The sequence below is a fragment of the Hermetia illucens genome, chromosome 2 (assembly GCF_905115235.1).
Source record: "Hermetia illucens chromosome 2, iHerIll2.2.curated.20191125, whole genome shotgun sequence".
In the NCBI taxonomy this organism is placed as follows: domain Eukaryota; kingdom Metazoa; phylum Arthropoda; class Insecta; order Diptera; family Stratiomyidae; genus Hermetia; species Hermetia illucens.
Genome location: NC_051850.1, coordinates 47,932,388 through 47,948,320, shown reverse-complemented (window position 1 = coordinate 47,948,320; position 15,933 = coordinate 47,932,388). Strand labels below are relative to the sequence as shown.

The 15,933-nt window shown below is 40.6% G+C and overlaps 1 protein-coding gene across 1 annotated transcript; it reads right to left on the bottom strand.

Annotated features, from left to right (window-relative positions):
- Positions 1-8,297: 8,297 nt before the first annotated feature.
- On the bottom strand, positions 8,298-9,079 carry LOC119649500. The gene is made up of 3 exons (XM_038051668.1): positions 8,957-9,079; positions 8,756-8,902; positions 8,298-8,692 (listed from the first exon to the last, which is right to left on the bottom strand). Exons 1-3 carry the CDS (start codon positions 8,982-8,984, stop codon positions 8,475-8,477), a joined length of 393 nt encoding a protein of 130 aa, XP_037907596.1. The 5' UTR covers positions 8,985-9,079; the 3' UTR covers positions 8,298-8,474.
- Positions 9,080-15,933: the final 6,854 nt, after the last annotated feature.

Below are 15,933 nucleotides of genomic sequence, written 5' to 3'. Positions count from 1 at the left end.
AAGTCCTACAAAAGGAGCCACCTCGATGGCGTCCTTCCGTAATGATTTGTTGGGAAGCGGAATGGCACCTGTTGAGCAATTGAAGTTATGCTCGAAGTCACGGGATCGTTGATGCACATGGGACATGTTGCGGTCAATTTGGAACAAATCATCACCACTAAACTCTTCGATAGGGGTTGAGTTGCCTCATTTGGTAGTATCTCGTTACGGGTGCGTCCACGTGCGGAATATACACCGGAATTGACTAAACGATAATTAGGTGTGCACAATTAACCGTAGTACGCACAGCGACCAGGTATACAAAATATAGTTCGTAATAAGAAAACCAATCAAAAGTTTGATTAATATGTACATTATTGGATGAAGTAACCCACCCACCCATTCACGATGGAGCATAAAACCTGGGAAACGTCTGCTGAACCAACACCAACAGCTCTACTACCAAACCCTATCTCCACCTCCACATGGTGATCGCTGGGAGTTCTCTCTTTATGAAAAATTGCAGACAGAGAAGGATGAAGGCGAGTTTCCCGCGCCTAAAAACGGGACAAAATGTAGCAACTGGTCCTCCAACCCTACATGGAAAACCGATGTTACGAAGCCACGGAAGGAACCTCGGACAGGATAGATTTCAAAACGACGAATCCGCATTAACGATTTGCATATTTTCTGATGGAACGTGCGTTCCCTGTACAGATCAAATGCTGCTCAGTAGTTAGCCGATACCCTGTCCCAATATAAAGCTGATGTAACCGCATTGCAAGAGATACGATGGGCAGGGATTGGTTTCCTGGAGAAGAGCAACTACACCATATATTATAGTGGCCATCCAGTAAACCATGTGCTCGGAGTAGGTTTCTTAGTCAGCCAAAAAATGAAACCTGCTGTTATCGGCTTTGAAAACACATGCGAACGGCTATACACTCTGCGCTTGCGAGGCAAATTTAAAAATATAAGTCTTATAAACGTTCACGAACCTACAGAGGAGATTGCAGAGTTGGAGAAGGATACCTTCAACGAGGCAATTGAGCGGATCCTCGAAGCCTGTCCCAAGTATGATATCAAAATTATACTTGGAGATTACAACAGTCAAGATGAGACGGAGTCCGTATTCAGGCATCTGTCCGCTCTCATAGCTTATATAGGGATACCAATGATAACGGACTGCGGATTATTCAGTCAGCAGTATCGCATGGAATGGTTGTTGGAAGTACCTGGTTTGCGCGGAAAGCGGTCCACAAACATACGTGGGCCTCTCCAGAGGGGACCACTTTCAACCAAATTGACCACGTGCTGATTGAACGCCGCCACCTCTCAGCCTTGAAGAATATCAGAACATATAGGGGGGCCAATATAGACTCGGATCACTATCTCGCTGGCATAGTGCACCATACTCGAATTAGAACACCACCTAGAATCCCCTCTGACAATCAGGTGAGAGTGAATACTGAAGCCATTCTCAACACAGCCCTTCGTAACACCTATAAGAGGGAAATGGATGCCGCAACAACCGCAGCTAACAGATGCCCTGGAGATGAAGTATCAACAAATGATCTTCACAACCACCTGGAGAGGTTATCATTGATGCAGCTACAAACATAGTGGGCCCTAGTCGCAAGAAAAGTCGGAACGGCTGGTTCGACGATGATTGTAAGCTAGCAACGGAACGGAAGAATGCTGCATACTGAATAATGCTGCATTCTCAAAGAACGTGGGCACGCGCAGAGACTTATCACGAACTCCGTCGAGCGAAGACGCGAATTCATAGACGGAAAAAGGAAGCCAGGAAGAACCAACATGTCTGTGAACTAGAAAAGTACCGGGAGCAACCGCACCAGGCACGGAAGTTTTTCCAACAAGTCAACAAGATGAAGCCTTATACACCTCTACGTTCATCCTGCCGAGACTAAGAGGTAAATCAGATTTCCGACAGAATGGGCATATTGGAGAGATGGGTTGAGTACTTTAATGAATTCCTGAACAACCAGAACATCGGCGAGTTGAAGGTCCCGCAACTGAAGACGACGGACAAATACTGCCATCAACAAGTATCGAAGAAACATTCCGTGCAATTCATCGGCTTAAAAATCATAAGCCGTCAGGAGCCGAAGGAATTACAGCCGAATTGGTTAAACATGGAGGCGACCAATTACACCGAGTGGTTCATCAACTTGTGTTCAGAGTATGGGACAGCGAATCAATGCCTGACGACTGGCAACGAGGCATTAATTGTCTCATACATAAAAAGGGAAATATCACACAGTGCATCAATTAGAGAGGTATCACGATGCTGAGTACCATCCATGAGATATTCTCCGCTATCTTGCTAGGCCGGATAGCATTATACGCTCAGAACATGATTGGCATATACCAACAGGCTTTACTCCAGGTGAAACAGCAACAGATCAAATTTTCTCTGTGCTGCAAGCGATGGAAAAACTGTTGTTGTGCAGAGCCAGGGTAAAACTGTACACTGCCATCCCGACGGAATTGATAAGACTGACTAGGCTGACCCTGACCAGTGTGCGAAGCCAGATAAAAGCAGCAGGATCACTCTCAAGACCATTCGACATCAACAACGGTCTACGACAAGGGGATGCCCTATCAGGCGTCCTCTTTAACCTGACCCAGGAGAAAGTGATCCGTGATGCCGATGTAAATGCGAGAGGCACCAGTCTCTTCAAGTGCATCCACTACTATGCTGACGAACAACCCGAGATATGCAGTCTACCTTCATCCAGATAGAGCAGGCAGCGCGAGATCTCGGGCTGCACATTAATGAAGGCAAGACGAAGTACATGGTGGCAACGCCCGCGCCAAAAACCAAACAACGAACAGCATCGAATGGCACTAGCCAAACGAAAACAATGAAGATTGGAGACTACAACCTTGAAACTGTTGAAAATTTCTCCTATCTAGGGTCGAAAGTCGCAACCAATAACAACTATGACGATGAAATCCGCGCATGGTTGTTGTCAGCCAACAGAGCCTATTTCAGCTTACAAAGACTGTTCCGCTCGAAACGTATCAGGGTCAAAGTGCTTACTGTACAAGACTATGATCTTGCCAGTTCTTATGTATTCCTCGAAGACTTCTTAGCAAAAAAAACTGTGAACTCTTGGCCGTGTTCGAGAGAAGTATCCTCCGAAGAATTTTTGGCACCCTACATGAGGATGGAGGATTCCGTGGCTTACATAATGACGAAATCTATAAGCGATATCACGACAGTCTGGTTGTGGATCAGGCTCAACAGGTTAAGGTGGGCGGTTGACTCAATCCGTATGGAAGAGGATGATCCAGCCCGAAAAGTCTATAAGAGCAATATCTACGGTAGAAAAAGTAGACGAGGCACACCGTGCTTGAGATGAAGCGATGGCATAGGTCAGGACGCAAGACAGATTTTAGGGGTATTGAATTGATGGACCCTCGTCACAAAACCGACTTGTCAGGAGTTCCTTATTAAGGCTGGCCTAAACCGGATACTGGTTGTTGCACCTATGATGATGAAAATCTACTCAAACATATGGATAATTAAATAGCTACGCCACTAAATGATGCATTGAAGTTTTTTAATTCGAAATGGGGAACAACAGAAAAATAAGAAAAAAATAGGGGAGGAAAAGAAGATTTTCAGGTATTAGTATTTTTTGGGAACCTTTTTATTTGAGTGGAAAGAAAACAACCTGGAAAACAGAAGCTTTTCTGGTATGAAAAGTAAAGATCTTGTGAGTTTCTTATATAAAAATGTGTACTATACAAGGGTGTTTCGGAACTACTATGTATGCCATATTAAGTTCAATTTCTTATCCTGCCAGACGCATTGTAATTTATAAAAAAAATCGCCCGCCATTAAAATCAAAATAACTCAAAAGCTACGTTAGCTAAAACCTGGGAATAAACGTTGAATTGTAGCTAGAACATCAATCTAGAATAAAAAAGTTTACTTGCGAAACGAGGGTGAGCTATGTAGAAGCTATCTAGGGGGTGGCGAGTACAATGGGCCAACACGGCCTGAGTACTCAGAAGCTGTAGCTTCTTCATCACCATCCACACACACACACATGTAAAAATAATAGCTTTGCAAATGCAAAAAATGTGTTTTCTCTTCCAAAGTTTTGCTGCCTAAGTGGTTAGGCCACATCAGCAACTTAAAAAAATTCACCTTCTTTTTTGCTGAATGAGTCCCCTAACAACTTAAGAATGACATACTCCAAGGATTAGGATGGGGAAAATATCCAAATACTTTCATTTCGAATTTTGACGCATCCCCCTTTGTCCGACGCCAACTTACCGAAAACTTCAGACGTGTTTTTCTCGAAACTGCATTTTTCAAGTTAGTCGAACAAATATTGACGGATTGCCTTCAAATTTTAACTGTATGTTTGCAATTATATTTTGCATGGAAGTAGATAGGATTTTCGTGATATATTACATATTTCTTTTTATAAAATAATTTGATTACGACTTCGATCGAAAATTTTGATTTTTTTGCAAAAATCGAGATATTGAAAATATGTGCTTCTCCAGCAACAACATATGTGTATAATCAACATATGTGTATAATCAAAAATTGCCTTTGTTCACCGTAAATTAAAAATTGTGGTTGAAATTAGTTCGGCCGCCAGACTTTCAAAAAAAAACTGGTCGTCAAAGCAAAGCTGTGTAGCCGACATTTTCTTTTGCCCTATAAAATATGGTCTCATCCCAAATGTCACTTCAGAATCTTCCTTATTTTATAAAGAATTATACCTCCAAATTTAATATAGATTGGTTCATTACTTTTTGAGTCAGAATTTTTGCAATTGTGAAAAAGGTCATTTTCATAAAGGTCATTTTCAAAAAAAGTGTTTGCAAAAATTGTTTTACAAGTCACCTTTCGGATATGAAGAAATTTCCCACTCTTAATTATAAAAAAAAGTAGTTACAATATATACAAATGCACTCGAACAAGGGACTGATGCCAAGTATTTACAAATATGCTATTTAGATAGCGCTACAAGGTACCTCCTGGGCGCTCGAGCCTGAGCCGGTACTCAAAAATCGCTGAGTCTGACGCTTACAAAATTTAAAGGAATACCAATTTCGCTTTGAAATTTTTACGGCGTATTCTAGGATAGCTAATTCACCGATCTATGTAATAAAAAAAGCGATTCTGAAAACCTTAAACCGATTTTCCTGGAGTTTCGGCATACATGCATGTATTCATTTTCTTATAAAAAATGATTCTCTGCTTCACTCTGATATTTTTAAAATCATTTCATCCTAATTAAAGAATGATTGGCAGTTACGGGGCTGGAAATGTGGATCATAAAAATGAAAAAAAACAGACACCCTGTGTTTTTTACAATGATTTTAGTAAATTAGAACAACACTTGAATGGCGCTGAGGCTATTGATAATTTTTTTCTGCTAATTTAACTTTTTCAATTGCTCTTGCGAACCTTTAATATTAAGAACCCATTACAATTGTAATATCGAAAATGACCTCATGTCGAAGGCCTTCGGTTATCGAAAACGGACTATGTATGGTTTCGGGAATGTACATTCCCCTCGGTAACAGTAGCGAGAGTCTTTAGAATGCTAGCTTTCTCCAACTTGAGTGGAAATTCCAACGATATAAGCTGGACATTCGGACATGGCAATGAACTTTTGTACTCTGGAAAGCCAAATCGTAGCAGACGCTAGTCCAATCTCGTGTTGTTTCTGAAGACTACCGCAAGTCTCGCTCTCTTGATCAGCGAACCGGTTTTTGACCAACCTCGGACTGCAAGATTCCGGTCCAGGTTAAGGAGCATCACAATCGTATAGTTCCATGTACCAACGGAGATAGTGGAGAAAGATGCTTTCTACGAGCAATTACACGCACTTCAGGGTAGGCTTCCAAAAGGTGATATTGTGATCGTTATGGGTGACCAATTTAATCGACCGAAATAAAGCCGTTGGGCTTGACACTCTCTTCGCAGAGTTATTTATCGCTGCACCCGCAGTTACTGTAGATCTGGTACTTTTCTGCTCATATCAAAATCTTGGGAATCTGAGACCTTTTCCAGAGATTGGAAGGATGGGATGATCGTTAAGATTAAAAGAAATTCACCCGTTTTGAGTGTGACAATTGGATGGATATCTGCGTGCTTCCTGCCATCGCAAAGATAACGACCAAAATAATTCTTGGTTTCATCAAAGAACATCTCGACAGCTTAATAGCCAGGGAGCAGGTTAGTTTCAGCTCCGGATCTAGGAACAGTGCGATTTCGAGAAAGCATTCGATTGCGTCAGTGTATCATGAGTGCTCGTCGCAGGAGGGGCATTCCGAAGAAATTAAAAGCTATTATCAGAGGATTTTAAGGTTCAAAGTAAAATCCGTGGGGGTTGCATCCTATGACCGATATTATTTGTTCTTGTTATCGGTAATGTTCTTCTTTCCTCAAACACCCTCGACTACGCTCATCATGTTTGTTTGCTCTCTCACTGGATTTGGAAAGAAACACGAGTAAAGTTGGATTGAAGGTAAATACCAACGAAACAAAGGTTCTCAGTTTTAGAGTTACCGCACTCCCCCTATCTGCATTAATAGGTGGAGCATCGAAGATGTCGACCAATTTATATATCTAGGCAGCGTGATTTTTTCCTACGGTGGCACCGAACTGGATGTTTCCCGACGGGTTAACAGCGCTAGATTCGTTTTCGTTGCCCTGTCTAAAATCTGTAAATACTGTTATCTCAACACCAAGAACAAGACGATACTGTTCTGTGCTAGTGTTCTTTCTGTATTGCTATTTGGGAGTAGTACATGGAAAGTCAACTTTACTGTCACCCGAAAGTTCCAAGCTTTCGTGAAAATCTGTCTGCGAAGTATTATTGGAGTATGCTAGCCAGACACTATTACAAACGAGGAACTTGGTTGAAGTACAAGCCTGGCACTTGTGTGTCGTGTTTCGGAAGGCGGAAGTGATAGTAGATAGGTCACATATTAAGGGGAGGGCATTGCGACCTATGCCATGCAGTGGAATCCACTTCCCTAAGGTGGCCGACGAGTGTGTCGCTCCAAGCGTACTTAACGCAGAACAATAGAGGGGTATACAGGCGTCTCTGGAAATCGTGGGGGGAGCTGAAGTACATTTCAGGTAACACAAACGAAAGCGTGTAGGCATGGTTGACGCGTTATAACCCACAAAGGTGTAGTTGGAAACCATACATGTTAATGGTGTCTGCCAATTAATCAAAGCCATCAAAGTTATGAAATGTTTTTATATATTTTATGTCTTCGGGTTCAGGTATTTCATTTTTTTTTCAATGATTGGGTTTTCCATTTACCCTATTATAACTACCACAAATTGAGTCTTTGTCTTCATTATATGTTATCAAAATTTTATCACATTAAAATTCGCAAAATTTTGGGGTGAAAAACCCATTTTTTGCATCAATTTATGCGTACAATTTTTCACCTCACTTTGATACTGGCACTCTCTTAAGATGCAGATTTCCACCAAAATTTCGATAATGCCGGAGTGCCAAGCCGTTAGGCTCGAACATCCTACCTACTTGAAGGAGGGGCTTTGACGGGAAGGGGGTATTGGGAAGGCCCCATCGAGTACATTTACAGAGTTGTGTACTTCTTGCATGGTTTATACCAGATTGTGCGAGTTCCAGAACATCTAGGGTTTTTTTGCGAGAATGTAAACAAAAATCTTTCACATTAGGGTTGGTAGATGCGATCGCCGAACCTTGTCTCTCGTTCAAGCGTAATTGTTGTAACTTTCGCTGTTACTGGTATTCTCAGGGATAATAATAGGTGCTAAATATATATGTATGTTAGCCCAATAATGCACAATTGAACGACAGGGGTTTTATCATGTCGATAACTAAAAGCGACGTCCCTCATCCCTGACCTGTGCCCTGCGTCAAACATATAAATACTATTCATCTAATTAGGAGTGTACCTATGTGTGCATATTCGCAAATCAAAAAGTGTGATTATTGTTTAGGATAAATGAGGGATCCTAAGTCCACATCCACTTGATGTTGGACCGAACCAAATGGAGAGCAACTTACTCTCACGTCTTTTTGGTCCACGGATCCCTCGTCAGACGTTGCCTCACCTCTGCCCTGGGAGTAGCGTGACCGTGAGTGGCAACAGATGGAAAACGCTCCTTTATGTATTCGGAAAAACACACCAAGGGTGCGAATTCGAAAGGAGCGTTGGTTGGACTAAGTTACGGAAAATTGGATTACTACACCTGCTGAGGTATTCGGATAAATCACCTAAGATACATAAATTAAATAAATGAAAGAATCAAGTAAATCTTATAAATACAAGTTGTTAACATATATTGAACTGAAAACATTGGATTATTGTCCGTTACTGGGCTTATTTCGCCTGATATTGATAAATTCTAATATGTACATATGATATAAGCAGATCATGCAGACTCGTTACTTAGGGTCGGTTCGCTTGAAAACGATTTGCCTGTGTGGTCATTTTGCTTGAGGACGGCTATTCTGGGGGCGACTTGCTTGAGGGCGACTGTTCTGAGGGCGATTTGCATGAGGGCCATTGTTGTGGGGGATACCCGCTTGAGGACGATTTGCTTGAGGTGGCAATGGTTGAGAATTCTGAGGACGCGCTGTTGGAGGTTGAGCGTTTTGGGGTTGAGGGTAAATATCCCTACAAAAACCAGCTATTCCTGATAACTCTGAAAGAAAAAAAGACTCCATGATAGTTTCAGCAGTCAACCTATCTTCGTCAATTTACATACCATAACCATTAACGCAATTATGTCTATCTAACTCACACTCATTAGCAAACTGTCGCGGAACGCCATGCTGCAAAGCGCAAATTGGATCTAAACTCCGTAAACAGTCTTGCCGACAAAGTCTATTTGCTGCAGATATGCTAAATAAGACTAAAATGCAAAATATATATCATTACCGACAATCTTATAATGCACGGAGTTTACTTGTTAAAACCAGTAATGCCTTAAGCATTTCTGCAATGTGTATGATATAATTATCACAGCTGGAATGAACTGCAGTTTAGTATAAAGCTGTAATCGTTTTTATAGCACTTGAGATGAGGGTTTTATAATAAAAAGGCGATTGTTAATGGTAGCAATTTTGTGTTGACTCCGATTTCAGAAAAGAATGCTTAGTCTATGCAAATATTCGAATGAATTGCCTTTTATTGTGAAGTGTGACAGATTTAATTTATGACCTATTTTGTGAATACAAAAACTAGCGGAAAATTTTCCAAATTATGACCCTGAAAAAGAATTCCATTTTTATAGAAGCGCTGGAAGGATACATGGGGACCATGCCAAAACCCTTTTCCTGCAGGACTGTTATATTATTGTATTATATTTTGACTCCAAAACAAACTTATAGATGTCCAGTAAAGAAAAGGTATGGTTGCATTCTAAAGTAAGTAGCCTTGAATTTCTAGAGCAACTATTTCCATTCATTACCTTTCAATTTTCCTCTGAAGATAAGATATCTAAGAGGCACTGAGTAAATCCCTTTCTTTGGCCGTCGATATTCAACAGCGGTAGTATCCGAGTAGTGGAAACCATAGTATGGAATTTAAGAGCACACCAGACCCTTTTAAGAGGAATTACATGGTCATGCGATCATTATCGATAAGACACCTCGCAAGGATCAGAAGTGAAAATGAATAATCCTAGGATCGGCGCTGGTTTATTCAGTGAAATCCGTAATGAAAGAAGGGCGTAAAGGCTTTGATAAGCTAGATAGATATTAAACCAATTTTATTTCGAAAAAAGGGGTTATGTCCCACACTAGTATCATTTAAAGAGTGCAGATAGATCTAGAGTTGGAAGACTTGGTTGATAATATGCATAAATCGTATGAGACGAATAAAAACAAAGTTATATGAAAACAAGTCGGGAAACCGGAAGCTTGACGCTTCAGGTATAAAAGATTTTGTGTTTCTCAATGAACGGCGTCTTGCGGTAATGGGGACTAACATCTTCTATTGAACTAGTGGCGTGACATGTTTTAATCACATCTGAAATGAGGATATCTGCGATCGATATGGGGTTGCATAGATCTTGGAAAAACTACGAAAGGCGTTTTCGATGGTGTGGTTACGTAATTCCCGCTAACGAGAATTCACTCACCAATATTGGTCTGAACATCGAAGTGAATGGTAAGCGACCAAAAGGCCGGCCGAAACAACGGTGGCTTGATACACTGGATGGGGACTTAACAGTCTCGCGATTACATCCAGATCAGGCATTTGATAAAATAAAATGGCGAAACCGATCTTGACGAGTCGACCCTGCTTGCGAAAGGCAGAACGGCTGATGAAAATGAAGAAGACGTGAAGATTGACGAGCGCATGATAGCCCGGTGTCATATAGCTAAAAATTCCATTGATCTCTATTTTCTAGAAAGCTATTTAAATAAATCTTTTGATGGAAAGCCTTGTATTGATAATCGTCAACCTCATACGCTCATACTCTGAGTTTAATATTATTAGCAATGCGAAAAATTTAACCGACCCCAGATATAAACAAGTCGGGAATCCGGAAGCTGTACGCTTCAGGTACGAAAGGTTTTGTGTATTTCTTAGCACGTAGCACGTAACATATCCATATATTATGTGAGAGTATCCACTTTCGGGTGATATTGACATTCATAGTCTTCAATTTTCAAAGAAGCAACAAATTTGAGGTATTATAACTTTGTTAGTAATAGTGCGATTTCCACCAAGATGGTAAGATCATGCTCGATATTATAGCCTATATCACTGCAAAATTTCATGGTACTAGGATGAACTTGAGGGGGGTTTCTAACCAATTACAAAAAATTGTAGTAATATACTATTATTAACTTTATTTAAACAGATATCGGCATGGAAGGTATTTCGGAGCCCAGGCACCATATAGTGGCAGCCTCCTGATTTTTTTCAGATTTTTCGGTTTTGTAGTTTCTGACAATGGCCCCCTTAAAGAAGTGTTCATTTTCAACCCCCTGCGCTCCCCACAGTTCCAAAGAATGTCAAAACTAAGATCGGCTTTGAAAAGTACTAATCGAGACCTTTAATTTGATACCCCACATGACTATATTTGTTGAAAAAAAATTTTACACCCCCCTTTTGCATGTATGGGGACCCCCCTTAAATTCAACGTAAAAGGATGTAATTCACTGTATGTGCGAGCGTTCACAGTTTCCACCTTTCTACCAAATTTGGTGTCAATCGCTATAACCGTCTCCGAGGAAAATGCGTGTGACGGACGGACAGACAGACGGACAGACAGACAGTAAATACTAATACTATTAGTAAGTTTATTTGAGCAGATATTGGAATGGGACATATTTTGAGGCCTAGATTTCATCTAAGCGCAACAACCTGATTTTGTGCGGGTTTTTAGGTTGGGTAGTTTCCGAAAATGAGTCCTGTCTCATTTTAAGTGCGTACATTTTGATTTCTTACTCAGGCACTTTGCAATTAACGCCAAAACTAATCTCAGTTTCGGAAAGTACAAATCGAGACCTTTCATTTGATACACGACTATATACGGTGAAAAAAATTTTTGAATCCCCCCTTTGTATGTATGGGGAGCCTTTAAACTCCACCTAAATTTATGCCACTCGCTGAATGCGTGGGATTTCATAGTTCCCATCTGTCCACCAAATTTCATTTGGAACAGTTTAGCCGTTTTGGAGAAAAATGCGTGTGACAGACAGACAGACATTAAATCGATTTTAATAAGGTTTTGTTTTACACAAAACCTTAAAAATGATAAGTCCTTGTGATAGTTTCGATGGTAAAATAAAGGACTTGACGGACCAGCAAGTTGACGTGAGAACTTGGAATGCGAGTATCTATGATACAACCCCACTTTGTGAGAGTATATCATCGTAGCATTAGCTTTTGTGGCCTAGAGTAGGTATAACTTTATAAGGAGCATGAGAAAGGTCTTTGGAGGAATGTAGACCACCACTATTAGTTTACAAGCGGGATCATCTCCTACGCTGCTAACCGCAGGCAAGGTGGAAATAGGCTGGATTATATGCAGGCTCAGGATGATGGATGTAATTCACGGTCGATGTCTCTGGATCTGCATCTGGACCATTTGAGAATTGAATATTTCCATGTCTTGAAATTATGGTAGCGTTTTTTGGGTGAACGATAAATTGGGTAAAATCGCGATATGGTCATTTTTAAAAAAAGGTAATTCAAAAATAGCATTACCGGGCTCCCGTTTTATAAAGGGAAAATTTTATAACATCTACAGCGCCTACTTTTCTCCTAGTGCAACAATAACACTATATGGGACATTGGATAGTTTGGTCTGGAATGCTACAGATTGCGGAGCGAATATCATTGCTGATGACTTTAACGTATAAGCTGTAGAAAAAAGTAGTTGCTTTTTAAACACTAAAAGGCTAATTCCAATTGCAGTCTTTGTGAACAATGTTGAAATATGGCCATTTTCTAGGAAAGTGGATTAAAGTCGATTAATGGCATAACGCGTGTCAGTAACAGTAACCTGTAGGGTTACAGGGGGATGATCTGACTGAACATAACCCCAACATGACCATAAGGCAGCTTTTCTTGTCCAGTTGCAAGGCACCTGTTGTCCTCCCTTTGAGCAAGAAAAAAAAAGGACACTGGAGCTGAGACAGGATACTTGGGTTTCCAAAAGCAACCTTAAACAGGCTTGGTAGAGAAACAGGATTGTTAGAAAAAATTCTTTCTTGAATCCAACATAAACCCTTTAGCACTGTCTGAAAAATTTTTATGTGTGTGATGTAGTCAAAAGTAACTTCGTTTCCTCCTCCCTGGTCAAAACAATCATAACCGTTTTTTCCACACCAAGACAACGATGAACTCCAGGATCCAGGAGATAATAACAATAAAACTCGGGCCGGATGGAATTCCAAATGGAGTTTTTAAATTGGCTGTTCATAACAAGCCAGACTGATTTACTAGCACCATTGATTCATTCATGACATGTTCTATCATGCCTTATCTCCTGCCGTGACTCATTGTCCTAAATCTTTTTTATATATTGCGGAATAATGTTCAGAAAGAGTGATATACAATAAGTAGTTTCCGGATATTAGAAAGGCAATGTCGAAACAATCTACCACAGTAATTTGGGACGCATAATAGAAGAGAAAAGGAAGGAGACCTTTTACAGTCGCAATGGCCGAGTTGAACGCGCCTCCCTTGGGGTCAGAATCTGCGTCATTACAGAGTCGCTTGAAGTAATCGTTTTTACACTTCGCGAAGGCCCATTGTAATTTTTTACGCATGTGTTCATACAGAAGGTTTGAAGGTTGACATCCTCTTTTGACCTTCCAGCATTTCGCTATTTCAGCATTCTACCAGTAGTTGGGATTCCACTTTTCAGAGTGTACGCATTTTCGCATGGAAGCATCACATGCTCGACAGACTTGTTGGGGCAACTGCGACTGTGGGTGAGCATTATTGTCCTGGATCGCTTAACATTTATTTATTTATTGAATGAGGACAATACCCAGAAAGCAAATTCCTTATTACATATTGTCCTCAGAGGGAGGAGCTAGTGAATGGCTTATCTTACGCTTAAAACTAGAGAAGGAATGGAGTCAAAGGACTCAAGCTGTAGGGCGTTGCAGGACCGTCATAGCTTCGGGATCGGAAAGTGGAAGTAAATCTCGAGCTCCGCGAAGCGTACATAAAAAATGTTCACATTACGTGTGTTACGAGACGAGGCGATACCGAAGGTAATATCCGAGTTGGCGGAGGAGGCCACCAGACAATTGCAGAGTTTGAAAAGAGTACACATATCAAGGAAGATACGGCGTTACTGCAAGGAGGGGAGATTGGGGGTGCGAAGTTGTGATGTGAATTGAGGTAAAGTTGGAGGAAGAACCTAGGATAAAACCAGACATTTTGGAAGCTCTATTGATGATTTCAACGAAGTGGGAATTGAAGCGAAGTTTGTCCTCGAATATTACACTCAGGTCTTTGAAGGAGGCTGGTAGTGAAAGGGGTTGTCCACTGAGAAAATAGAAAAAGGATGTTGGGGAGGATATAAGCGAATAGCACATCCAGTGGCATTTATTGACATTCAGTGTTTGCTAGTTCACCGAACACCAACGGTTGGACTGTCAGAGACCACAGTCCAGAGGAGACGAAACAGAGGCAAATAATTTAAGGTCAATTCTCAAATTTCATCTCGTACTGCAGTGGTTATTATAATAAGCAATCAGTGCAATGCTATATCCTTGAATATCATATTGATAGTGAGGAATAAGCTCCTGACTGTCGATATTCATTGGGCTTAATACATCAGTGGGAAGTGGGTTTCTGGACGTCGATATATTCAATATCGTCGTCGTTACGAAGCAATAGTGGAAATCATGGTAGGTAGAATTTGAGAGCACGCCAGTCCTAGGATCGACATTGGCTCATTCACTGAAATTCTTCATGAAAGAAGCGATAGAACAGGAGAAACATTTTTCTTACTTGTCTGATCATTGAACTGTGTTATCAAAAACATAAGGACTTTGATAAGAATTAGGTATTAAATTGTTCTACATGTTGAGCCATCCCGAAATAATAATTATTTCCAAAAAAGTTCAGACAAATCTAGAGTTGAAAAGCTTGGGTGATAGTATACATAAATTATATCAGGCGATTGAAAAGAAAGTTAATCGGAAAATAATTGATTAGTCCATCTTATACTCTCTTTGGAAACACGACGGACCAGCAAGCTGACGTACATAAGAACTCAAAAGGCAAGGATCTACAGCCCCACACCGCCAGAGTATATCATCGTAGCATTAGTTTTTGTGACCTAGAAAAGGTAAAGCTTTTTAAGTAGTATGACAAAGTTCTTTGCGGGAATGGAGAGAACACCACCATCAGTTTGCAAGCGGGACCAGCACTTATGCTGATTACCGCAGGGAAGGTGAAAATAGGCTGGATTAGGATGACTGACGCAAATCGTCGTCGATGTCTCCGGACGTCTTGGACCATTTGAGAGTTGAATATTGACATGGCGGCAATTTGCTAATCTTGGAATTATGGTAGCGCTTTTTGGGTGAACGCTAAATTGAATAATGTCGCGATATGGTCATGTAAAAAATAGACCATACAAAAATAACATTATCGGGCTCCCATTTTATAAAGGGAAAACTTAATAACATTCACAGCGCTTACACTTTTCCTAGTGCAAAAATAACACTATATGGAACATTGGATAGTTTAGCTTAGAAAGCTAGAGATTGCATAAAAAGATCATTGCTGATGACATTAACATATAGGCCGTGGAGTGAAGTCGCTGCTTGCCTAGCATTGAGAGGTCAATCCCAATTAATGTCGTTGTGAATTATATTCTAAGAAAGTGGATTAATGTTGGTTATCGGTGTAACGCCTTTACTGGTTACAGGGGTATGTTTTGACTGAACATTCTCGCCGCAAGACAGCACTTGTCCCATCCACTGCGAAAAAAAGAGTTTGGCAAAGGATACTGGAGTTGGGGCAGGAACGCGGTGGTATTCGAAATAACCTTAAATGGACTATATAGAAAAAAGGACTGTTACAGGAAATTCCGTCTTAAATCGAACACAAACCCTTGAGCACCGCCCATAAAAATGTTGCCAATAATATAGAATAGCAAGCAGATTTAGGGATTTAGGGTACTTTGTCAAAGTTGAATATCCGTAGCTACTTAGCTCAGTTACTCAGAGAAGTTGGTATTGTACAAAATGGATAGAAAGCCGAATAAGTATATCAGCTTCTCTGATTACATATTGAAACTTCTTTAACGAAACGCGGTGGAATATTTGTCCTTCTCCAACTAGAAGATGCAATGTTTATTGGGTTTTGCAGACGATGTAGTGGTGGCTTCAGTTAAAAAGTATACTAAGGACGTGAAGCTATAGGTAAATAAGGGCATTCACATCATCAAGACTAGAC

Bases quoted from the DNA above. Each gene is read 5' to 3' on its own strand.
- LOC119649500 (XM_038051668.1), bottom strand. From the start codon at position 8,984: ATGCTTAAGGCATTACTGGTTTTAACAA. The intron at 8,903-8,956 runs GTAAACTCCGTG...TTTGCATTTTAG, and splicing joins GGCATTACTGGTTTTAACAA to TCTTATTTAGCATATCTGCA. The intron at 8,693-8,755 runs GTATGTAAATTG...TTTTTCTTTCAG, and splicing joins TAATTGCGTTAATGGTTATG to AGTTATCAGGAATAGCTGGT.